General features: G+C 36.2%; 1 protein-coding gene across 1 annotated transcript in view; it reads left to right on the plus strand.

Moving 5' to 3' along the window:
* Positions 1-27,210, plus strand: part of LOC136832086 (multidrug resistance-associated protein 1-like) — a 52,059-nt gene that overhangs the window by 14,325 nt on the left and 10,524 nt on the right. The window contains 21 exon segments of the mRNA XM_067092721.1: positions 2,749-2,925; positions 6,359-6,475; positions 7,114-7,251; positions 7,646-7,771; positions 8,968-9,140; positions 9,614-9,781; positions 11,212-11,389; positions 12,017-12,185; positions 12,831-12,982; positions 14,552-14,689; positions 16,282-16,428; positions 16,571-16,655; positions 17,160-17,359; positions 17,745-17,921; positions 18,251-18,418; positions 19,629-19,809; positions 21,038-21,140; positions 22,980-23,307; positions 24,159-24,245; positions 25,539-25,713; positions 26,378-26,598. Coding sequence (XP_066948822.1) covers positions 2,749-2,925; positions 6,359-6,475; positions 7,114-7,251; positions 7,646-7,771; positions 8,968-9,140; positions 9,614-9,781; positions 11,212-11,389; positions 12,017-12,185; positions 12,831-12,982; positions 14,552-14,689; positions 16,282-16,428; positions 16,571-16,655; positions 17,160-17,359; positions 17,745-17,921; positions 18,251-18,418; positions 19,629-19,809; positions 21,038-21,140; positions 22,980-23,307; positions 24,159-24,245; positions 25,539-25,713; positions 26,378-26,598 — 3,408 coding nt within the window.

Raw genomic sequence — 27,210 nt, forward strand, 5'->3', positions numbered from 1 at the left:
ATCACTGCCTGTGGAGGACTGCTAAAAATAATATTTTTAGTTTATTTTCAGATTTTATTGTTTTAAAAGGCATTTTGAAACAGTAGATTTGTTTCATCTATGATTTTGAAATTATTAGTCCTTTTTAAATAAATGCTAGAATTATTTTAGCCAGATATTTAACTTTACGAGTTAAACTAAGTTTTTTGGAATTGGAACATAATATTTCAACCAAATGCCAAGTGCTGGGACCTATGAGGTCATTCAGCGCTGAAAATAATGTTGAAACAATTGTTAAGAGATGGTTAAATAAATTAAGATGGAAGAAAGAGAATACGAACGGAGGTACAGTCAAAGGAATGGAAGAGGCTGCAGTCAGGGGCCGAAGGGATGCTGCAAAGAACCTGACGGCACTACAATCCTGCGGCGAACTAAGTACTTTGACAGGGCAGGGAGAGATGACATACAGTAGCTACCATTGTTGTATTTTAAAACAGAACTGAAACAGAAGTCAAGAAGTTGAAGTGAAGAGTTATTGAAAGATAAAAACCTTGAGAAAATATATAGCCTTTAAATACAATCATTTTCGGAAAACTTTGACTCCAAATAAGAAAAAAAAAAGATTAAACGCAAAAATCAACAGAAGATAGAAAAAGCAAAATGCCATAAAATATAGTAAAAAAGGAGAAGAATTAAAAGAATCAATCTTCCCATTGTCCTAAAACTAGTTGCTGGGTCAGAGTGTAAGTTCTATTATTTTTTTTTTTTTTTGTAAGGGAAGCTCTCTCACTTTGGCCTTGACGCTTCAGATAAAAAAAGTCCTCTAAATAGAACAGACATTTAGTAGTTTTATTTTTATCTAAGACTTGAATCTAGACTTGTCTGGTCTGTGAAGTATATGAACACCGTATATTCTCTGGAAGCTTGAATTTCAAATCAATGTCCCCTACCGTGGGCTTGTTCCATATGAACAATCTTTTGAATAATAATAATAATAATAATAATAATAATAATAATAATAATAATAATAATAATAATAATAATAATAAAAATATTGCATCCACCACATAATACCAATTATGCAGTTGATTCTAACAGTTTTACCCCCCTTTTTTTGTGACGTTCAGTGCCGCATGTTTTCTGAAAGATTTGTTCCCGTTGTCACCAAACTGTGGAATGACCTTCCTAATCCTGTAATTGAACCACTGGAGCTTCAGAAAGTTTAAACTGCGTGCAAACGTTATCTTTTTCTTGAGCATGCTGACTTGAATCTCACTTCATGATTTATTTGTTAATTTTGTTATTCATTTCTATTTTTTTTTACTTTACTCTTTATATTTAATTTTAATTATTGTATTTGTTTTTGTTTGATGTTCCACTTCCATAGTTTATTCTTAGCTTCTTAATATCACTGCTTTTTCTAAGCTGCTTTCCTTATTGTGGACTTTGGGCTTGTAATAATAATAATAATAATAATAATAATAATAATAATAATAATAATAATAATTAATAATTTGGGAACGAGGAACCTAACCAGTCATTCGTAGAAACTTTTTCTATCGTTTGAAACTTTATTTATCTGAGGTCTAAATGGAGTGAGAGTAATTCCCGTGTCTTTACTCCCAAATAAGTTTTTTATAACTTAGATAATGCGGAACAAACAACCATGATAAGGTTGTTAGAGAGATCTCATCAATGGTGATAAGGAAAATAGGGAACAGCTGTTTGGTTGCGCCGTGGTGGTCGTTCTCCCTCTCCTCTCTCTCTCTCTCTCTCTCTCTCTCTCTCTCTCTCTCTCTCTCTCTCTCTCTCTTTACATGCTTAGTTGCAAGATAACGTTTTTTTTATTTATTTGTCTATCCATCCATCCATCTCTCTCTCTCTCTCTCTCTCTCTCTCTCTCTCTCTCTCTCTCTCTTTGCCTGCCTATCTAACATTCTTTGTTCCTTTTTCTATCTATCTATCTATCTATCTATCTATCTTCTCGCCCATTCTCTCTCTCTCTCTCTCTCTCTCTCTCTCTCTCTCTCTCTCTCTCTCTCTCTCTCTCTCTCTCTCAATCTACAGTATGTATCTATCTTTCTATCTATATATCATGAACGCACTATCTTAGACAATTAAATAACTTTAAAATAATCTGCAATATCTTAGACAAGTAAATCACTTCAAAGTAATCTCCTGTATCTTAGACAACTGACTTACTCCAAAATAATCTCCTCTATCTTGGACAACAGGATTATTTCAAAATAATCTCCTATACCTTGGACAATAGAATTATTGCAAAATGATATCCTATACCTTAGACAATAGAATTATTTCAAAATAATCTCCTGTACCTTGGACAATAGAATTATTTCAAAATAATCTCCATATACCTTAGACAATAGAATTATTTCAAAATTATCTCCTATACCTTAGACAATAGAATTATTTCAAAATAATCTCCTATGCCTTGGACAATAGAATTATTTCAAAATAATCTCCTATACCTTGGACAATAGAATTATTTCAATATAATCTCCTATACCTTGGACAATAGAATTATTTCAATATAATCTCCTATACCTTGGATAATAGAATTATTTCAAAATAAACTCCTATACCTTGGACAACTGAATTACTCCAAAATATTATCCTGTGCTTTAGTCAACAGAATTACATTAAAATAACCCCCATGTCCTAGACAACCGAATTCCATTAAAGTAACCTCCTATATCTTACACAACTGAATTGGCTCGAAACTAAAGCTCCTATGCCTTCCTTCAACAGGACCACAGCCGCGCCTGGGACGCCTCGGTGCCACAGTTTGGCTCCTGTTTCGAAAGGACGGTCATGGTATGGATACCCTGTGGTTTCCTGCTTCTCTATGCCCCCTTCTACGTCACCTTCCTCAGACGGAGGCCTGTCAACCCCATACCCTGGACGGCTCTGTCTTATACGAAGCTGGTAAGTATAGGGGTTTAAGTACAAGGACGTTAGACATTAAAATTGATTGGTAAAAGTGGGAATATTTTATTGTTGGCAAAGGGGGAGCCAGTTTTCTGTCAAGGAGTTAGACAGGTCAGAGTATAATTATTATTATTATTATTATTATTATTATTATTATTATTATTATTATTATTATTATTATTATTATTATTATTACCACTGTAGTTGTTGTTTATTGGAGTTACACAGATCAGAATCGACAGGTTAAGTGGATATGTTATTATTAATATTGTTATAATAATAATGATGATGATAATAATAATAATAATAATAATAATAATAATAATAATAATAATAATAATAATAATAAAATTACAAACACTCATGGGGACACAAACACCAACACCACCATCGCAACCAGCCCAACAGAAACCCAAACAGCAATCGCCTTGGAAAAGGCGCCTGAAAAAACAAAACATAGCGATGAGATCTGACTTGAGTAAACTGAAAGAGATGGGAGAAAAGAGGCTAAGAAGCAAGAAAACAAGAGAGAAACTGAATGAGAAATACAAAGTACAGGAGAAGGGACTAAACAACACAATAGAAGACATAAAACAGAGGCTTAAAGCCAAAGCACATAAGATCCAACGGTACATGAATAGGAAAAAAGGACACCAACAGAACAAACTCTTCGGAACCAACCAGAAAAGACTACACAGCCAACTAAGAGGGGAAGACAACCACCAGGAAATTCCTGAAGCTGAATCAAGTAAGAGACTCTGGAAAAACATATGGAGCAATCCGGTATCACACAACAAACATGCAACATGGCTCCAGGAAATCAAGGCAGAAGAAATGGGGAGAATAAAACAAAGATTCACCGAGATCACGACAGACACAGTCAGGCACCAGCTAAAGAAAATACCAACTGGAAAGCCCCAGGTCCCGGTGAAGTCCATAGATACTAGCTCAAATACTTCAAGGCCCCACACCCACGAATAGGAAAAGAACTCTGGCATTGCATTACAAACCACCATGCGCCCAAATGGATGACCACAGGGAAAACATCATTAGTACAGAAAGACAAGAACAAGGGAAATATAGCAAGTAACTACAGGCCTATCAGCTGCCTATCAATAATGTGGAAGTTGCTAACAGGTATCATCAGTGAAAGGCGATACAACTACCTACAGGACACAAACACCATCCCCCACCAACAGATAGACTGCAGAAGGAAGTGTAGGGGGCACAATAGACCAGCTCCTAGTAGACAAAATTGCAATGAAAAAGAGTAAGAGGAGGAGAACCAAACTAAACATGGCATGGATTGACTACAAGAAAGCCTTCGACATGATACCGCACACGTGGCAAATAGAATGCCTGAAAATATACGGGGCAGAGGAAAACACCATCAGTTTCCTTAAAAATACAATGCACAACTGGAATACAGTACTTACAAGCTCTGGGATAAGACTAGCAGAGGTTTACATCAGGAGAAGGATCTTTCAAGGCGACTCACTGTCCCCACTACTCTTCGTAGTGGTCATGATTCCCATGACAAAAGTACTGCAGAAGATGGATGCTGGGTACCAACCCAAGAAAGGAGGCAGCAGAATTAACCATCTGATGTTTATGGACGACATCAAGCTGTACGGTAAGAGCATCAAGGAAATAGATACCCTAATCCATACCGTAAGGATTGTATCTGGGGACATCAGGATGGAGTTTGGAAAAGAAAAATGCGCCTTGGTCAACATACAAAAAGGCAAAGTAACAAGGACTGAAGGGACAAATCTACCAGACGGGAACAGGATCAAACACAGATGAGACAGGATACAAATACCTGGGAAAAATGGAAGGGGAGGATACAAAACACCAAGAGATGAAGGACACGATCAGGAAAGAATATATGCAGAGACCTAAAGCGATACTCAAGTCAAAACTCAACGCCGCAAACATGATGAAAGCCATAAACACATGGGCAGTACCAGTAATCAGATACAGCGCAGGAGTTGTGGACTGGATGAAGGCTGAACTCCGCAGCATAGACCAGAAAACTAGAAAACACATAACAATACACAAAGCACTACACCCAAGAGCAAATACAGACAGATAATAACACGAAAGGAAAGGGGAGAGGGCTACTAAGCATAGAGGACTGCATCAACATCGAGAGCAGAGCACTGGGGCAATATCTGAAAACCAGTGAAGACGAGTGGCTAAGGAATGCATGGGAAGGACTGATAAAAGTAGACGAAGACCCAGAAATATGCAGAGAAAGGAGAATGAAAAACAGAACAGAGTAATGGCACAACAAACCAATGCACGGAAAGTACATGAGACAGACAAAAGAACTGGCCAGAGATGAAACATGGCAATGGCTACAGAGGGGAGAACTCAAGAAGGAAACAGAAGGAATGTTAACAGCGGCACATGATCAGGCCCTAAGAACCAGGTGTGTCAGAAGAACAATAGATGGAAATAACATCTCACCCATATGCAGGCAGTGCAATATGAAAGACGAGACCATAAACCACATAGCAAGCGGATGTCCAGCGCTTGCACAGAACCAGTACAAAAAGAGGCATGATTCAGTAGCAAAAGCCCTCCACTGGAGCCTGTGCAAGAAACACCAGCTAGCTTGCAGTAATAAGTGGTATGAACACCAACCTGAGGGAGTGATAGAAAACGATCAGGCAAAGATCCTCTGGGAATATGGTATCAAAACAGATAGGGTGATACGTACCAACAGACCAGACGTGACGTTGATTGACAAAATCAAGAAGAAAGTATCACTCACTGATGTCGCAGTACCATGGGACACCAGATTAGATGAGAAAAAAAAAGAGAAAACTGATAAGTATCAAAACCTGAAAATCGAAGTAAGAAGGATATGGAATATATGCCAGTGGAAATTGTACCCATAATCATAGGAACACTAGGCACGATCCCAAGATCCCTGAAAAGGAATCTGGAAAAACTAGATGCCGAAGTAGCTTCAGGACTCATGCAGAAAAGTGTGCTACTAGAAACAGCTCACATAGTGAGAAAAGTGGTGGACTCCTAAGGAGGCAGGATGCAACCCAGAACCCCATACTATAAGAAAAAAAAACACCCAGTCGAATTGGATGACTGTGATAGACAAAAAAAAAAAATAAATAAATAAAGATAATAATAATAATTCCCTTATAGATCTGCTTCTAGACCAGCATTTAAAGCAGATTTCAGAATCACTCTACTGAAATGTCATTATGAAACATCTCCATTTAAATCCAAATATTATCCGGAATCTTCCCACTTCATTTATAATCCGCTGAAATATCCTGTTTAACACAAATGTCATCCTTAATTTTCCTATTTCATTGATTATCCTTCACTCCTGTTTAATCCAAGATATGATCCCTAATCTTCCTATTTCATTTAATGTCTTGTACTCTTTTTTTTATTCCAGGTTTTATCCTTCATGCTGATAGGCACAGGACTCATAGAATTATTCTGGGTGTCGTGGCAAGGATCTACTTCCTCTATAGCAAATTTCATCGCTCCAGCCATACTATTATTAACATACGTAAGTGCTTGTTAATAACACTAAAGTAAAAATTACATTTAACTGCTAGGATGAATTATTAACATACGTAAGTGCTTGTTATTGATACTGAAATAAGAATGACATTTAAGTGGTAAAATGAAATATTAACATACGCAAGTGCTTGGTAACAACACTGAAGTAAAGATGATATCTAACTGATGAAATTAATATTCTATTTGTTTAACGTGGTAAAATCTCTTGTAAGAGTCAGGCTGAATCGAAAATTAAATTATATATATATATATATATATATATATATATATATATATATATATATATATATATATATATATATAATATATATATATATATATATATATATATATATATATATATATATATATATATATATATATATATATATATATATATATATATATATATATATATATATATATATATATATATATTACTGCTGTTTTCTGAGTCTTAGGAATTTTAATATTTTTTATAAATGTTACATAGAAGGTGAAAAAATCACCTTATTTTAACAGTAAATTTCTTCAGACACCATTTAAATTCTATTATTATTATTATTATTATTATTATTATTATTATTATTATTATTATTATTATTATTATTATTATTATTATTATTATTATTATTCTTTCAACAGGCCACTCACATAGGCCTAGTCTGTCTAGGCCGACTTCGAGGTGAGAGAACGAGCGGTTTCCTTTGGCTCTTCTGGTTCGTCATGCTCCTCTGTGGAATTCCTCAGCTCATTACGTCATTCATCTCTGTAATTTATATGGTATGGACTTCCTGAATTACAAAATGTGCAAATGAAAGTGTTTACTTAGGGTTCATGCGTAGATAGAGTGGATATAATTGTGGTAACGTTTGGATTTAAATTGAGGAGAAACTATGAAGTAGATAATTTAGTTAATATATATTTATGTATTTTACATTTATATATACATATATATATTACAAATATATATATATATATATATATATATATATATATATATATATATATATATATATAAACTACAATGAAATCTACCTCGATATACAGATTACATAAAAAGAACATACTAATGTCATATGATTTTCTCTTATAAATATTAAATTCGGAATGTGATACCAATATTTCATGTATAAATCAACTGCAGATTTATCAACGAACATTTTGCACATTACAGACGGGGGAATTTCCACCTGTATTAGTGATGACGTTCATCATCCAGTACTTAGTCACTGTATCTGTATTCCTCACCAACTGGTTTGCAGACGCCCCTTCCAAGTTACAGGCGCTAATTATGTCTCAGGTGAGATACTTGGATTCGTGAGAGTTATCATTTTCAATTAAGATTCTTTTCATTTTTTTTTATTCGTTTTGTTTTTAAACGGTGACTTCTGAGTTGTTCTTTGATGAAAGCATGTATGTACTGTATATGCATTACAGAAGTGTCTATGGGTTTCTATTTTATCTTCATTTCAGGAAGTTTTAAAGTATATGCGGTTTTTTCTGATATACATATACATATACCCATGTGCTTAAAATATATTCAGGTTTCATATAAACCTATTTGTACATATGGAATATACATATACATACGTCTAGATGTACCACAGGAAAAATTAAAAACTGGGTATTAAACCTGACACGTTTTCTTGTATTTATGTCTAAGACATCTTCAAGAACCTAAGACGTCTCGAAGATGTCTTAGATATAAAGGTGAAACCAGTCAGGATTTATACCCAGTGTTTCTTTTCCCTGTGGTACATCTTCATATGCTCGTGTTATCGTGTGTCATTGTGATTTTAAGTATGCACATGTGTGTATGTATGTATATATGTTTGCTACTTACAATGCAAGTTTATTCTCTAAATATTCAATAACATAGAACTCATTTTACTGACGAAAACTTTAAAGGTTCATTCTACTTCGTAATCCGTTTGGGGAAACTCATTTGACTTTCAGCCTCACTCAGTGCCTTACTCTCTTCACTGATTTTAAGCATATACATATGTGTATGTATGTATGTATGTATGTATGTATGTATGTATGTATGTATGTATGTATGTATGTATGTATGTTTACCACTTACATTGTAAAGTCATTCTCTAAATATTCAGTAGTATTAAATTCAATTTACTGACGAAGATTTTAGAAACCCATTTCACTTTGTAAACCCTAAATCAATAGCATCGAACCCAGTTTATTGAAACTTAAGGGGTTCATTTCACTTTAACCGTAAATTAATAGCACTGAACCCAGTTTACTGAAACTTTAGATGCTCATTTCACTTTGTAAACTCTGAATCAATACTATTAAACTCAGTTTACTGACAGAAACTTCTGAGGCTCACTTAACTTTGTAAACCCCAAGTCATGAGTATTAAAGCCAGTTTACTGAAACTTAGAGTCACATTTAACTTTCTTAACCCTATGGGGGAGCTAATTTGGCTCTCCTGGCCACACTTAGTACTGCATCCTTTTCACTGACTTCTCGACTCTGCAGAAACCCAGTCCAGAGCTCAGCGCCTCCATCCCGAGTCAGTTCATGTACTGGTGGTCCATGCCCTTGATTTGGACTGGTTGGAAGAGGCCCCTGGTCTTCGAGGACCTCTGGGATATCAATCCAGACTCCGTGGCCTCTGTAATCTCAGATGGATGGCACGCGGACTTCGACAAGTACGTGTTTCGGAGAGTTGGTTAGTCTCTAGGCCTAGTTTACATGCTTCAGAAGTTTTTCGTTTTGTTTTGAATGGTTGGTTGATCCAAAGGCTTTGTTTTCATGTTTCAAGTTTTTTTTTTTATCTGGAAATGATTTATTAACACAATTGAACAGTTGGTTGATCTCTAGGCCTTGTTTAGTTTACACGTTTCAAAGTTTTTCGTTTTGTTTTGAAGTGTTTTCTTTTTATTAAAAAGGAAAATACTTCTGAGCTACTTTTGAAAGTATGCTTTTCTGAATAGGCTTCTTGTACTAATTTTCATGTTCAGAACTATGAATTATCTTTAACAATAGTAATGGAAATATTGTCATAATAAAGGAACAGACTTTGAGAGAATTTAATCACTCTTTAACATTTGCACACAATTCTTAAGGTACAGAGGCCTTCTTGCAACCCACAATCCTCTTAATGACCTTCACATCCTTCCAGGAAACCCAAATACTCAAAGGATTCCTACGACACGGGGAAGGAACTCGGGAGAAAGAAATCCTTCCTTTACAGGAGACTCTGGAGGTTGTGCAAGGGGCATCTGCCCCTCCTCGTCTGTTTCTACTTCACTGCAGAGATGATCAGGTTCATTACACCGCAGCTCTTGAGGTAAATCGTTCATAATTATCAATAGTTAACTGATTAATTTCACTGTTGGTCACCCATTGCATAATTAAGCTCATTTTTGGCCCCCCAGTTGTAAACCTGGGTTTGCATATTGAATATTATTAATATTATTGGTCCCAGGATTATTTCATTCCCTGGTTTGTCCATTTAGCTTCAAGCTCAAGGTTAAAGGTTATGTGGCGTCACATAGGTAGTGGTCGATCTATGAAAAGCATTAGCCAATTACCATTACTGTTGTCCTCCCATTTTAACCCTGATTTTGAAAATTGAATGTAGTTGGTCTCTAGGCTATTTCAGTCCCTGGTATTTTTCCTTGTAGCTTCAAGATCAAGGTTAAAGGGTGTATGGCGTCACAAAGGCATGGGTCAGTCTAAGGAAAGAATCACTCGTTAGTCAATTATCATCATTGTTGACCTTCCAATTTTAATCCTGATTTTGAATCTTGAATATAATTGGTTCCTACGCAATTTCAGTGTTAAAGGTTAAAGGTTATGTGGTGTCACAAAGACAGTGGTCAGCCTATGAAATGCATTAATCAATTACCATTATCATTGGCCTCCCAATTTTAATACAGATCTTAGAAGTTGACTATAATTGGTCCCTAGGTTGTTCCAGTCTATGGTATCTTCCTTTTAGCCTCAAACTCAAGGTTAAAGGTTATATGGCGTCGCAAAGACAGTGGCCAGTCTAATGACAATTATCAAAACTGTCGATTTCCCCATTTTAATCTTATTTGTAGATATTGAATATAACTGGTTCCTAGGTCTTATGTATTCCTTTTTAGCTCTAAGCTTAAGGTTAAAGGTTACCTGGCGTCACAAAGGCCTTCCATTAGCCAATTTTAATCCCTTCCAATTTTAATCCTAAATTTTAATCTTGAATATAATTGGTCCCTGGTCTATTTCAGTCCCAGGTATTTTTCCTTTTAGCGTCAAGCTCAAGGTTAAAGGTTATGTGGCGTCACAAAGGCAATGTTCAACCTAGGAAATGAAGATATTCTATAAAGGGATAAAAAACGGGACATGGGATCTCGTTTTCTTTAAATGTGGGTGACCAATATAGACTTATGTAGTTCGTTAACAATATTTCTTTTAAAGTTTTTTGTTGTATCACAATCTTTTTAAATACATTACAGTGCTAACGTTATGCCTACGTATTAATAAAACAATGTCTCAAGAATATATTTAAAAATTTAAATATATATATATATATATATATATATATATATATATATATATATATATATATATATATATATATATATATATATATATATATCTAAAAAATAACCCTAACCTTCTTACTAAACCAATCAACATGAAATAATCATCCCCACGCCTAATAAAAAGTAATATAAATTCTAAAAGTTTTCCCTCCACATCATACCTCAGTCTTCCCCTTCTTAATTTCAGTCTGCTCATCAAATTCATCAATAACTCTGAAGAACCTTCTTGGCACGGTTACATCTATGCTGTGTCTATCCTGCTGGTGTGCGAAGCGAGCTCGCTTCTGAAGCACCATTATTTTTTCAACGCCGTCAACGTCGCCGTCAAGATTCGATCGGCCATAATGTCAGCTGTTTATAAGAAGGTGCTGAGATGAGGTCTAAATGTTAATGATGTTTCTGACAGAAAATTTTATATGTATATATATATATATATATATATATATATATATATATATTTATATATATATATATATATTTATATATATGTATGTATGTATATATATATATATATATATATATATATATATATATATTTTTATATATTTATATGTAATATATATTTATATATTTATATGTAATATATATATATATATATATATATATATATAGATTGTGGTTTAAAAAGTATATATATACTATATATATATATATATATATATATATATATATATATATATATATATATATATATATATATTTAATTCAACACAATCTATGTACTCTCTAAATCCAAAATAACATCAAAATGATTTATCGAGAAAATGCTGTGTTCATATATCAGCTTTAAACAGCATTGTAAGTTAGAACAATTAAACGCCAGTAATGCATTATTAATCACCAAGTCATCACAGCGTTGTGTTTTTTAAATATTAAGTAACTGCAGAACCTTCAGTTTCACTCATTTAAGATTTAGGACAAACAAAATAAAAAATAAAAGTAGAAATAGAATTTCTGTTCAGCTCACGGGAACCTTTCCTATGTATTCTCAGGCCCTGAGTCTCTCTGGATCGTCTAGAAGGGAGTTTACGACTGGCCAGATAGTCAACATGATGGCAGTAGATGCCCAAATCATAGGAGACACTGCTTGGCAGATGCTGAGCGTCATATTCGCTCCTATCATCATCCTGACTGCTATGGGATTCCTTTGGGTGAAGCTAGGTGAGAATATACTCTTCCTGTGAGTTTTTCGGGATGTCTGGGGTTCCGTAAGGAGACCTGTTGCGCTCTCGTGTGATTAGACAAAATGTTACTGACGAAAATGGTGCCAAACGCGACATGAAAATTATTATTATTATTATTATTATTATTATTATTATTATTATTATTATTATTATTATTATTATTATTATTATCTCTTTCTGTGAGTGAGTCTTGGGATGTCTGGGGTTCTTAAGGAGGTCTGTTGTGGTCTCCTGTGATTGTCTAAAATATCATTTGCGGATATTGACGAAAATGATGAAAAATGTGACGTAAAAATATTTGTATGTTATTATTATTATTATTATTATTATTATTATTATTATTATTATTATTATTATTATTATTATCATCCCTGTGATTTTTTGGTAGTGTGTGGTGTTCCTTGAGGAGGTTTGTTGGGCTCTCCCGTGATTGGGCAAAATGTTGCTTTGAGGATATTGACGGAAAGGGTACCAAAGGTGACGTTAAAAATAATTGTATGTTATTATTACTATATCTCCTGTGAGTGTGCGTAGGGGACTGTGTGGGATTCCTTAAGGAGATCATTGCTGCACTGTCTTTAAGTATTTTTTGGGATTTTCGAACAATTTCTATTCTTTCCAGGTCCTTCCGTGCTAGCTGGGTTGGTAGTGTTGATTCTCCTGACTCCAGTGAACAGTTACCTCGCGAACAGGACAAAGGAATGCCAGTTTGAAGCAATAAAACTAAGGGACAAAAGAGTCAAAATGGCCACCGAGATAGTCGGTGGAATAAAGGTATGTAAAGTTATACATTTTTAAGTATAAAATCTTTTGTTGACTGATTGGATAAGGTCAGGTTCACACTGATTGAAGCTTAAAAGACATAGGTTCGAATCCTGGTTAGTAACTGCAACCCTAAAAGCATCAGGTTCGAATCCTGGGTAGTAATTGTAACCCAAAGTCATAGGTTTGATTCCTGATTGAAACCTGGTTATTCCCGGTTAGTAACTGAAGCCCAAAAGGCATAGGTTCTATTCCTGGTTAGTAATTGTAACCCAAAACTTTTAGGTTTGATTTCTGGTTTGTAATTAAAACTCAAAAGGCAAAGGTTCGAATCCTGGCTAGGACAGGAGGGTTTATATAAGATTCACTTAAAATTAAGCTATTCGCAAGGGGAAGTGAATTCGATACGAAATGCTTATTGGTGACTTGACATGTAACAGCATTAAAATCATATATAAATTTCCTGCATAAAATTAATGACAATCTAACATATAAGGAACTGTTGTCACATTTATCACTGTGCTTGTGTATACGTGCGACGTTCTTCATTGGGTAGAGCTCCCGGCTAGCACGCTGTTGGCCCAGCGTTCGACTCTCCGACCGGCCAATGAAGAATTAGAGGAATTTATTTCTGGTGATAGAAAAATTCATTTCTCGTCATAATGTGGTTCGGATTCCACAATAAGATGTAGTTCCCGTTGCTAGGTAACCAGTTAGTTATTAGCCACGTAAAATAAATCTAATCCTTCGGGCCAGCTCTAGGAGACCTGTTAATCAGCTCAGTGGTCTGGTTAAACGAAGATATACTTAACTTTGTGTATACCAACAAAGTCTTCAGTGTAGCAGTTTCTCTACTTTACGGACCTCAACTTAGCAGCCTTCTGTACTTATCAGCCACCATATGATTGGTTTAGTTTAGGAATTATGTGGAATTGCGGTTAAGTATAATATATATGGAAAATATTCAGGTGCTGGCTATAACATAGGTAAGGCCGTCCAAGTTGTTTAGTCTGAGGGCCACTCTTGAAAAAACGGAATGTCATGCGGGCCACACACACACACACACACACATATATATATATATATATATATATATATATATATATATATATATATATATATATATATATATATATATATATATATATATATATATATATATATATATATATATACTGTATATATATGATGTAATACACAACAGACGCCAGTGAAACTTTTCTTTGTAGTTATTGATTTAGCAAGGAATATTTCTTTTACTCAGGGTAAGCGGTAAATCTAATTTTTATGATATAAAAAAGAGAAACATACTTTTACTTATTTTTCTCTAGCGGGCCTCTTTCAAAATCAAACGGGCGACTTTTGGCCCACGGGCAGGGGGTTGGACGGCCCTGATATAGGGTCTTTGTTACTTAAATTTGTTACTTATCAGAAAGGCGAAACCTACAAGGAGTAACTGAAATTGAGGTGCTACTTATATGAACAGCTGTGTTTGCCATACGACTGCTTTAGCAGAAATGACAGACCGTATTTAAATTTACCATTGTCCGTAAGGGTAATTAGTGTTGATATTCCTGACAGGTACTGAAATTATACGCCTGGGAGGAATCCTTTGCCAAAGAAATTCAGAAAGTGAGAGACGAGGAGGTCAGTTATTTCAGAGAAGTGGCTTATCTGCAGGCGTTCTCTGGGTTCGTTTTCAACGTCTCGCCATATTTGGTAAGTGTAAGGGTGAACAACAACAACAACAACAACAACAACAACAACAACAACAACAACAATAATAATAATAATAATAATAATAATAATAATAATAATAATAATAATAATAATAATAATAATAATAATAATACGATATGAGAAATAGACAAAGGTGAAAAAAAATTCAAGATTTATAACAATTTTGTCTACTCGTTCATTATTTTATAGCCATTAACTATTATTATTATTATTATTATTATTATTATTATTATTATTATTATTATTATTATTATTATTATTATTATTATTATTATTGCATCTTGGTCTGACTTAAAGCTAATAACTAGTCAGACTTACAGTTTACCTCTTAGTTAGACTTAAAGTTGACCACTTGGAGAGACTTAAAACCTGCAATTTGGTCAGATTTAAAGTCAACAAACATGACTCTGCTTAACGTAAACAACCTGATTAGGCTAAAAGTTAACAGCCTGATTAGGCTTAAAGTTAATAACCTGATTAGGCTTAAATTTAACACCTAATTAAGCTTAAAGTTAACAACCTGATTAGGCGTAAAGTTAACAACCTGATTAGGCTTAAAGTTAACAGCCCGATTAGGCTTAAAGTTAACAACCTGATTAGGTTTAAAGTTTACAGTTAATCAGGCTTATAAGTTAACAACTTTATAGCTTGGTCAATCTTAGTTAACAGATTAGACATGGGTAATAAATTATAGCTGAAATGCCAGAGAGGAATAGATGGGGTTAGATGGAATAGGTTACAGCTATTGAAAACAGCAGCTCAATGGTAGAGGCAGGTGTCAATGAGTGAAGTCAGCAAATGAATTTCAGCAACCCTGATGGGAGTGTCCTGAATTCCTGCAGTTTCTGAGAAGTGAACGGAAGGAAAAGGGTCAAATATACCACTGAGATCCTTGCATAATCCACTAAGCAGATGAACTTCTATGCTTTGTAGTGTAAAGTAGACAGATTGCTGAAAGTATGAGTCATGACTGGTTTATTTCTTACATTTTTTTCGTCAGTTTAAAGTTATCTACTGATGAAATTGAATTATATAGAATATTGTTATTCACAATAAGATTTGACAGCTATTCAATAACTCAGTGATGAATACTGAAAGTGTGGCTTGTCTTTGGGTGTGGAACCCCAAGGCAGGATTGATAGAGCATCCTATGGCGTATTAGGTAGGACATGGTGCCACAGAATAGGTGAAGTAGTGTATTTTTTCATAGGACATGGGGTCCTATGGCATAATAGGTAGGACACAACACCAAAAAATAGGGAAGTAATGAGCATTGCTCTAGAACAGGTGTCCTATGACGTATTAGGTTGGACACGGCGGGACAAAACCGCCCAGGGTGCCCTATGACAAGTTATGTAGGACACAGCACTACAAAACTGGTTAAATATTGCATATTTCCGTAGGATAGGGTGTCCTATAATATGTCAGGCAGGGCACAGCACCCTAGAATGGGTGAAATATTGTGCGTTGTCCTAAGACAGGATTGGTAGAATTTGGCACCAGGGTACTGGCTTTGCGAAACTTCCATGTGTCTACCAGATTACCCTGTCTCATGATTATGTACATTACAGGTCTCGCTAGCTACATTCACCACATTCCTGCTGGTGTCGACAGACAACGTACTGAACGCTGAACTGGCATTTGTCTCGATTGCCTTATTCAATATCATGAAAATACCTATTATTCAAATGCCTTCAGTTGTCGCCCAAATTATTCAGGTGAGTTCTACTAAACCATTTCTCTGCATGAACTTGAAAACTTTGTTGTTAATAATCTCTGTTGACTGATTTCATACTTTGGTCTGCATTTCGCATTTAAGTGTTCTATGTTGATCTGTTAATTTTGTGAATTCTCTCAAAGTCAACAGTGGCACTCAGACGAATTAAAAAATTCCTCTCTGGCAGCGAAGTGGATTTATCTGCAGTTTCTTCTGACCGACACGAAGGTAAGGCTACAGTTAACCTTTCTTCTATAATAAAACTTGTAGGGTATAATAGTCTATCTGCGCTTATTGAATTGATAACTTATATTAACAGTAGAGCAAAATATTAAGGAGAAGCGTTACGTTCTAACTGTATTTGAGTAATAGATATTTTACAGGTACTGACAGAATATTCTTATTTTTTCAAAGCATTTCTAATTACACTGTACATCATTCCTGGGACAAGCCTGACCACCCATGGAAGGATGAATAGATACTCCTATAGAGTTTGCTTAATGGTTATATTATATGTACCTGTGGAACACACTTGATTTTCAAGACATTTCTTTTGTTGTGTCCACCAAAGGTTTTGTCTAACCATCCATGGCTGGAAGGACATTGTCCAAGCAGCACTTCCCTCGGTGTCCACCAAGAGGTTCATCTAAACATCCATGGGTGGAGGGACATTGTCCTGCCAGCATCCATGATGGAAATTCATTGTGATTACTAAACATTATATCCTTCCAGGTGCTCATTTAGCCATTCACGGAGGCCAGTTCAGTTGGGAGAGTAGTGAAGAGTCCATGTGGGCCCTTAGAGATATCCAGTTGAAAATCAGGCGAGGAAAACTTGTCGCTGTCGTAGGATCAGTTGGAGCTGGGAAGAGTTCTTTGATCTCGGCCCTACTCGGAGAGATAAGGAAGGATGCCGGCAAGGTTGTTGTAAATGTGAGTATTTCGTTATTGGATAAAATATCGATCAATCGTTTCAGTATTCATGTTTCCTTCAAATTGCCTCGGCCTGTTTTTCTTAATATCATCAGTGACTGTCACACCTGCTTCATAGGATGAATTATTCTCGTTTTCATTAACTTCACTGTAAAATATATCTGCATTTCCCTTTGTTCATGAGCGTTACCGCACTGAGTACTTATATTTACCACTTTTCCATATCATTACTGTGCCCAACACCCTAGAATTGATTAAGTAATGCACATTGCTCTAGGACAGAGTTACTTAAGACATGTTAGGCAGGACATGGTCCCACAGAAATGCTTTTCAAAATGTCTTACCCTTTGATATCCTAAACTAATCAAAACTCAAACCACTTCAGGGCAGTATAGCTTACGTGCCACAACAGGCGTGGCTCCAGAACGCCACCTTGAGGGACAACATCACGTGGGGACAGCCCTACAGCGAGAAATGGTATAAGAAAGTGCTAGAAGCTTGTGCTTTGTTGCCGGACCTGGAAATGCTGGACGGAGGTGATATGACGGAAGTTGGGGAGAAGGTAAGTTCTCTCTCTCTCTCTCTCTCTCTCAACATTTTTCTTTGTTCAAGTTCTGCAAAGCGTAAGGTTTGGTGTATGAAATATGACAGATATTTTGATGAAAGCTTAGCCATTTATAGTGCTATGTTGTTTGTGGGTCATAAAAAGTTGTATTATCATTTAAAAATTGTATTTAGACTTCAATAAAAGTCTTACTGCGTGCGTGAGAAAAATGTGCTTTGATTAACGCACACACACACACACACACAAACCTACATGTGTGTGTGTGTATTAGTCAAAATGCTCTTATCTCATGAAGTCAATTATCATCATCAAACAAACCCCAACAGGGCATAAATCTTAGCGGTGGACAGAAGCAGAGAATATCACTGGCCAGAGCTGTTTACAGAGATGCTGACATCTTGTTACTGGACGACCCTCTAAGTGCTGTCGATGCTCACGTTGGGAAACACATTTTCGAGAAGGTCATAGGTCCCCAGGGACTTCTGAAGTCAAAGGTGACTAAATAAATTAAGATTTAAATGAAATATTTTTCATTGTGTGGTTTTCTTATTGTGTTTTTCCATTGTTTATGCTAGCGTACGAAGCTTTTATTTAGTTTTTGCCATTTTAAGGAATAGCTTACAGGTAGTTTTGATAAGCATTGAACAAGTCTTTCCTTTTCTTGCAAATTGCAGTTTTTGTGTTTTCTTTGAAAGTGCCCTTCTTACGAGATCAGTTGTTTTATTAAGTAATATTTTGTTCATTAATGAGGCATTTTATATATTAGAATAGTAGCTTTAATTTATTATTGTTCTTAAAATTAGGGGGAGGAGCCTTTACAAAGGCAAATCCCTCCAGCTATACTTGTAATCCTACAGTTTAGAGGTCCAATGCACTGCTCCCAAGTGTGTGTTTGTTTAAGTTTTTTCTTTCCTATTTTCAATTTCTTCTTTCGACAGATCTGCAAACAGAAGTATATTTGCTAAAAAATGTGCAGTTTATCTGCTTGCAGAAGCAGAGATTGTAAAAAAACCAAGGGAATAAAGCCCTGCACCTCACGAATAGTGTAGGGCGTCCTCAAGGCCGCAACTGTTTGTAGAATGCGCGGTTAGGAACCAGGTAGGAACCTGGCACGGGGTCTTGCTCTTCAGAAGCCACTTTTTGATGAATCTAAAACAAAAAATGAGCAGTTTATCATCTTACAGAAGCAGAGATTTACGATTTTCTCAAAATTCTATGTGTCTGTATCCCCTAAGGCATGTTTTTGTTTGTTTACGTTCCGCCTTTATTCCCTTAGTTTTCTTTTTTTTACAATCTCTGCTTCTGTAAGCAGATATAACTGCTAATTTTTTTCATTGTTTTCCATGATTCAATAAACATTTGATAAATCTGAGCGCTGAGCTTGACTTTACGTAATGCAGTGAATTTGGACCCCTAAAACTGTTGGATTGCCTCACTACTAATGTCTTTAATTACAAATGGCCACCTTATCCTTAATGATGACTTTCTCTTGGGACTTCAAGGCCTTCATTTTATCTCGTTATTCTTCGTATTCTGATCTTAAGCTTTTGTGGCCGTTAGAGCAAATTAGTATATATTCATAGCATCTAAATATATCCCTGTCTGTGCAGTGATAATGCATTTGTTCATGTGTCGACTGTTTCAAGACATGTGGGCTTAGGCCTCTTTGTTTAATTTTGTTTCCGTGATATTTCCTGTGTACAGACACGCCTACTAGTGACGCACGCAGTGACGTTCCTGCCCCAGGTGGACGAAGTGATTGTGCTGAAGGATGGTCGTTTGGTTGAAAGTGGGTCCTATTCGGAGCTGATAGACAACGATGGAGACTTCGCTCAATTCATAGTTCAGTATCTCACATCCTGCAATGACGGCACTGTTGATGAAGGTGATTTATGTTAACAATGTCAAACTTGACGAGGGCTAGGTGGCTGTTTCAAGGTTCGATGATAGTGGAGGCTGGGATAGTTGGTTGTCTGAGGTTCAAAGTCGCCCACTTATACATGTAGGACACAGCTTCCTAAAGTAGATCACGTAGGACATGGCACCCTAGATTGGGTTAGGTAAGACCTGATTTTCTAGCTAGGATTAGGTAGGCTATGGGATCCTATATCGGGCTAGGTTGAATACTTTACCGTAGACCAGGTTAGATAAAGCACGGTATCTTAGACTGGGCTAGGTGGGATACGGTACCCTAGATCAAGTTAGGTACGGTGTCCTAGACTGGGTCAGGTAAGGCAGGGTACACTGTAACATGTTAGGACTCCTTGGGTTGAAATTGCCCAAGGACACACTTGGTAGAGATCGTTGATTGGGTTAGGCTAGAAAAGATGAGCTATAACATGTTAGGTATAACTAGGCATCCTAGGATGCACTGGGTATCACACATTGCCATAGGATGGAATCAGTTAGAGATATCACCCAGAGGTATATGGTGAAGTACAGCAGCCTCAGATGGTTTAGGTTTGACAAGTGCAGTCAATTGGATTAGGTGGGAAAAAGCACTTTAGAAGGGGTTAAGTTAAGATTGACAGGCTAGAGTGCAATCCAGATAAACTGAACATTTAAAAATGGACGAAACATTATTTGAAAACTGGCCTAACAATCAGAGGCCTGATCAGAATTTTAACTAATTGAAAATCCTTCATACAATAACAGCATCTGAGATCGTCATGTTTTATTCTGAAAATGGAGTAACTCTCGAGACTGGTGATATAATTGCAATTTTTCCATATCCTTCGTTTTTTCATGTTTCGATTTAAGTTGGTCATTACCACACTCTGGTCATTTGCTGTTAATTTTTATTTTTTTTTTATTGAAATGGTAGTAAAAACATTTTTGGTGCTTCAGGTACACTTGTGATTTTTGTGGTCTGGTGGTAAAATAAACTTGGTAATCTCCGTCTTCATTCACCATCACCATATTGCTTGAAATGAAAAATAATCCAGTTATTTAATGCAAAACTCAACTTACTTATAGTTCCATGGAACCTCTTTCTTTTTTGACAATCTGAACAGGAAACAATACAAGTAGAACAAAATAATCACAAATCATAGTAGATTGGTGCAGGTTAATAGGCATTATCAATACATAATCATATAATATGTTCTTAACAGAATTTATGGAAATCCGTAGCCAGTTAGAGACTGCCCCGAGAGGAGAACTTCTGCGACACATATCACAAATCAGCAGCACAGGATCAAATACCACAATAACCAGGTAAGGTCGTTTGATGTCAGGCTTACCCCGTTTACCTTTTATTGACAGAAGCCAATAGAAGACGATACTAAAAAAAAAAGACTGCATCAAAATCTAATCGTTTTTCTCCTCGTTACGTATTCTGATAAGACATTAAGATCCCATATTTCATAAGTATCTTTCGTTTTCCACGTTGTTAAAAACTTTGAAAAAGAAAGAAAATATGTCAAAAAAACGAAATACCCTAGATCAAAAACCTTCAAGATTTTCCACCTGTATTCAATTTATGAAATGATATTCAAATATTTTCTTTCCTTTAAATTTGTTATATTCTTTTTATTACGTATTGTGATATTACAGGGTGAAGTCCGAAACTATGATGAAATTTTTTATACAAAAACTAGCTTTTTCTGTCTGTGATCTATATATTTTTACATCTGATACCAGGAAGAACGTGTCGTTCAATTTATCTCATTATTTTGGTCATCAGAAATAGTAATGCTGTTATCATTTAATTATTTATTATATCTTTTAGAGAAGTAACTTTAATTCTGTTTAATTCTTAAAAAGCGGAAAAGTTATACGAAAAATGTGAGTACATTTTTTTTGTGGTTTGAGTTGACTTGAAAAAACAAGCTCTTGCTTTCGTTTGTCATTTTGAATCATGAAATTTAGTTAATAAAGCCAAGCAGTTGGAGTGGTTAGACGCTGCAAGCACCATTCAGCAATGCCTGCAGTCAACTGCGTAAGGTACACTGCCATAATGGGTTTAATGTTATAGCTTTATTTTGGAGCCTATCAGAACTCAGAAAGAAGACATTTTCTTTGTTCATGTCTTCTGAGTTCCCCGCAGTGGGGTAGTGCCGTCAGTGAACCTTCCACGGTAAACTGCAGGCATTACTTCAGATTCTTTGCAGCGTCCCTTCGGCCCCTAGCTGCAACCCCTTTCATTCCTTCTACTGCGCCTCCTTCCTTATTTTCATTCTTCTATCTTACTTTCCTTAATCCTCTCCTAGCAACTGTTTCACAGTCCAGCCGCAAAAGGTTTTCCTCCAGTTACGCCTTTAAATAAGCCTTCTTTAACCCCAATTTCCATATGAACTCTGAATGACCTCATCAACATAGGTCCCAGTGCTAGGCTTGAGGCCTAAATTTTTCTATATATACGATCAGTCAATCGAAACACTGATTTTCCAGCAAAGCTCTTTCATTCGTTCTACTGTGCCTTCGTTCATACTCTCTTTCTTCCATCTTACCTTCTCCAACCCTCTCTTATCAATTGTTACATTGTGTAACTGCAAAAGTTTTTCCTCCTGTTACAATTTGAAAGCCCTTTACTTACAATTTAATGCCTTTTAGTTTTCTGTAAAAGAAAACTGTCGTGCTGGCTTTGTTTGTTCTTCCGTCCTCAGATCTTAAAAACTACGGAGGCAAGAGGGCTGCAAATTGGTATGTTGATCATCCACCCTCCAGTCATCAAACATAACAAATTGCAGACCTCTAGCCTAAGTGGTTTTTATTTCATTTAAGGTTAGATTTAGCTATAATCGTGCATCTGGCAACGATATAGGACAGGTCACCACCGAGCCGTGGTTAAAGAGTCATGGGCCGCCGCTCATACAGCATTATACCGACACCACCGAAAGATGGATCTGTTTGCGATGGCCTTGATTATACGCTGTACAGAAAACTCGATTGTGCTGAAGAAACTTCGGCGCATTTATTACTTGTTTACTCTCAATTTCCCTTTCAGCGCTGAACAACCTCGTCATCATGGGTCCCAGCTCTTGGCCTCAGGCCTAAATTTTATATTCCATTCCATACATCTAAGTTAATTCTGGAAACTCACTGATTTTCCAGCAAACCTGCCAGCCGCCCTAGGAGCGTCAGTGAATGCGTGGAGGACCGTGACACGAAAATACAGTACATCAGCAACCTGCATCTTGACATGAATAATGGCGACATACCGCTCTACCACGATTCAAAGACGCCCCTGAGACACGTCGGGAACGGGACGCTGCCGCGCAGCAGACTCGGGAGCCAGAAGCTCTTCAGTAGCAAGATGTCCATCTACAGCAAGGCCTCGTCCCTCAGCAGCTTCGGGAATGTGGACGCGAAGGCGCCAGACCAGCAGAACGCCGAGAAAATCCACACTCTTGTCGACGAGGAACTTCAGGAGACTGGAAAGGTGAGTCTGGATGCCTCCGTCAGGGAGGCTTGGTTTTACGGGCTGCTGCTCTGTGAGCAAGAGCCCGTGCTGGCATAAAACCAGGTCAATAAAAAACAACAACAATGAAAACAAAGCTGGGTTAAGTAATATTCAGAGCTTAGTACAGCCTCCACTTGTTCTTTTATATATATATATATATATATATATATATATATATATATATATATATATATATATATATATATATATATATATATATATATATATATATATATATATATATATATATATATATATATATATATATATATATATATATATATATATATATATATATATATATATATATATATATATATATATATATATATATATATTTATATATATATATACATACATACATACCTATATAACTTTTATATTTGAATTATTAAGGGGATACCTGCTACCATTTTCCTCAAACCCCTTTTGGAATAGTCAGGGAACCACTTGGTAAGAATCACTCACTCGACACTATTCGGTAATATTTCTTTATTTGCCTAATTACTTTACAATTAATAATTAATATATCTCATGATCCAAAGAGTCTCAATATTCAATAAATATCTCGTAAAAACTCAGATTCAAATTCGGAGCAGAAATCTTTTAAATACTTCAATTCAGACTCTTCACAGATAATTTTTGATAATTTCTTTATTTGCCTAAATGCTTTACAATTAATAATTAATATATTCCCTGAACCAAAGTCGACTGTCTCAGTATTCAATAAATTCCTCCTAAAAACTCAAATTCAAATTCGAAGCAGAAAAAGATTCAGTTTAGTCCCATCACAGGTAAGCTGACTAACTGTACCCTTTTTTGTGTTCCAGGTGGCCAGGTATGTTTACCTTGTTTACATTCGAGCGATGGGATGGATGTTTGCCATCACACCTTTCATCTCTCTTGCACTGGGACAGGTGAGGATTATTATTATTATTATTATTATTATTATTATTATTATTATTATTATTATTATTATTATTATCATTATTATTATTATTATTATTATAAGGAACTTTTTTCCAAAGTTTATTGTTATTATGAGTAGTCGCGAAAGAGGGTTTGGTATCAACACTGCATAGAGAGAGAGAGAGAGAGAGAGAGAGAGAGAGCCTGAGACTGTGTAATGGGACAGGTAAGAGTAGAGGGCACTTTCCAAATTCTTCATGGAATGGGATAAAATAGATGTTCCTGGAACAAGTGTTCCAGGTTCCTGGTAAAAGCGTTCCAGGCTCCTGGTACAAGCATTCCAGGCTCCTGGTACAAGTGCTCCAGGTTTCTGGAACAAGTGTTCCAGATTCCTAGAAAAAAATTCTAAGTTCCTGGAACAAGTGTTCCAGGGAAGGCCACTTCACTTTTGAAGCTATTTAATAGCACAATTAACATTAGATGTAAACAAGAAAAAAGTAAATCATTTATAAACTGAAACGTGTAAGAGTAGTTGTTTATCTTCATGGAAACCATGAAAAATGCTCCTGGAATAAATATTTCATGATAAACGCTTATATTTTTGTAGTCGTGTGATAGGTTAATTTTATTCGATAAGAACAAGATAAACTAAAATAATTATTCTATGGGAAGTGTTTATATAAAAAAAGATTGCTTGAATAAGAATTCCAGCTTAATATTTATATTGCTTTCAGTCATAATAGTTGGCTTAATCATTTTCCAGGGTGGAAATCGCTCTCCAGATCCACAAATCTTTCTGGAAGCGAATACAAAAGTCTGCCTGGAATGAGCATTCCATGGACAGCCCCTATTGCTATAATTTAACCCATGCAGCAGCGTTCATTTCGAAATGAACGTTATATGTGAATGTCAGAAATAACATATGTGCAAACGTTTGCTTCTTGTGGGTTTGCTGGCTGGGTTAAATTAAGCCGATCTTGTCCCAGCATGGGTTCATGCCCAAAAGTTCCCTGCAATTAAGCGTAAATACATTTTGAAGTGGATAAGAGGGCTCATGTTGACCTCTAAACCCTTCCAGCACGGTCTCTTGCCCAAAAGCTGTATGTAAGTATGTGTAGGTACGTGCTAAAGAGCAAGAGAGGTTTCATGTGAGCCTCGGGGCTATGGCCAAACCAACAGAAATCTACTGGGTTGCTGTCATGTTCCTGATTTATCATTCGATAAGAGTTAGAAGTTTACAGAGGATTGGCCACAACTTAATTAACTAACGTTTATGTTTCTTCCTCTCTGGGCTCTACCAGGCATGCGTGGCTGGTGGAAACGTTTGGCTGTCTCTATGGTCTACTGCAGGCGACGCAGAAGGGAATGCTACTCTCGAGGGCAACGTCACCGGAATCGGCTCTCAGGAGGGTAACAGTGGGGTCATAGGTCGTGACCTCTTCCTGACGGGGTATGGGCTCTTCGGCTTGGGTCAAGGTAAGGATGGGTTGGCGTTACAGTAACTATGATTTTTCATTAAAATTAGTTATATTATTTAGTAGAATATTTCATAGTGGTGGAAAATAAAAGTATTGGTGAAAAAAATTGTTTTTGCACTTGACATCATTAATGCACTCCGTATATCCTAATGAACCTCTGCTCTCTCTCTCTCTCTCTTCTCTCTCTCTCTCTCGAGAGAGAGAGAGAGAGAGAGAGAGAGAGAGAGAGAGAGAGAGAGAGAGAGAGAGAGAGAGAGAGAAGGGATTACCACTGGAATCCGCTGTAATAACCTCAGCTTATGACTTAATTATTTTGCCAGAGTATAGTGGTAAAAAATATTCTTGTTTTTGCTTTTCTCACAGAAACATTTAGTTGTTTACAAAATCAAAACATTATGTTCCATTTAGATAATTTTAATTCCATTATCATTCCTTCATACTTCCAAATTACCTTTTCCTTTCCAAGTCGCTACATACTTAGGTCAAAAAGAAATATATATATAAAAAAATTTTATGGACCTATAACCCCAAAACCTTACTTCTGTAGTCAGTCTATGAAATACTTCACTATTTTCTAGTCCTTCAACTTTCCCTACTCTCAAAAACAGTATTCCATGATTCCAGTTCAGATTCCAGTTTTACAAAGGTCCTTCTCCTTCCAGCAATCTGCATCTTCGGCGGGCAAGTCTTCGTGATGTTGGGCTGCCTACGGGCAGGGAACACCCTCCACAAGAATCTCCTGAGCTCCGTCATTCGACTTCCAATGAGTTTCTTCGACACCAACCCCAGCGGTCGAATCATCAACCGCTTCAGCAAGGAGACAAGTGCCCTCGACTTCAACCTGCCCAACATCGTCAGGTCTTTGTTGTCCTGCTTTACCCAGGTTAGGTCGAGTGAGGTTAAGTTAATTTAGGGTGTGTCAGTTCAGACCAGGTTCTCATAGGTCAGGTCAGGTCACCAAAGTTCTGTTTAAATAAGGAAGTCTGATGAGGCTGGGTCAGCTCATAATTAAATTTCGGTCAAGCAAGGTTAAGTTAATTTAGGATGTGTCAGCCTAGACCAGGTTCTCATTGGTTAGGTTGACCAGGGTTAGGTTAATTTAAGCTAGGTCACTCAGGTTAGTCACCCAAGTTCAGGTTAACCAAGGAAGTCAGCTGAGGCTAAGTCAGAGCATGGTTCAATTCACGCCAGTCACGTTAGATTACTAAAAGTTAAGTTAACTCAGGCTCTGTCAACTCAGACCAAGTCCTCATGGGATTGGTTAACTAAGATTAGGTTAATTCAGGTCAAGTCAACCGGGTCAGATTTTCATTCAGGTTAGGTCAAACAAGGCTATGTCAACTCAGGCTAAGTCAGCTCAGAACAGGCCTTCCCTGGTTAGGTCAATCAAAGTTAGGTTTTAATAGGTAAAAATAATACTCATATCTTTAGCATCTGTGTGACCTTTGCCTTTGTGACGCCGGTTAATTTCATCACTTACCTGTTGAAAATTATC

The sequence above is a fragment of the Macrobrachium rosenbergii genome, chromosome 49, assembly GCF_040412425.1.
Source record: "Macrobrachium rosenbergii isolate ZJJX-2024 chromosome 49, ASM4041242v1, whole genome shotgun sequence".
Classification (NCBI taxonomy): Eukaryota; Metazoa; Arthropoda; class Malacostraca; order Decapoda; family Palaemonidae; genus Macrobrachium; species Macrobrachium rosenbergii.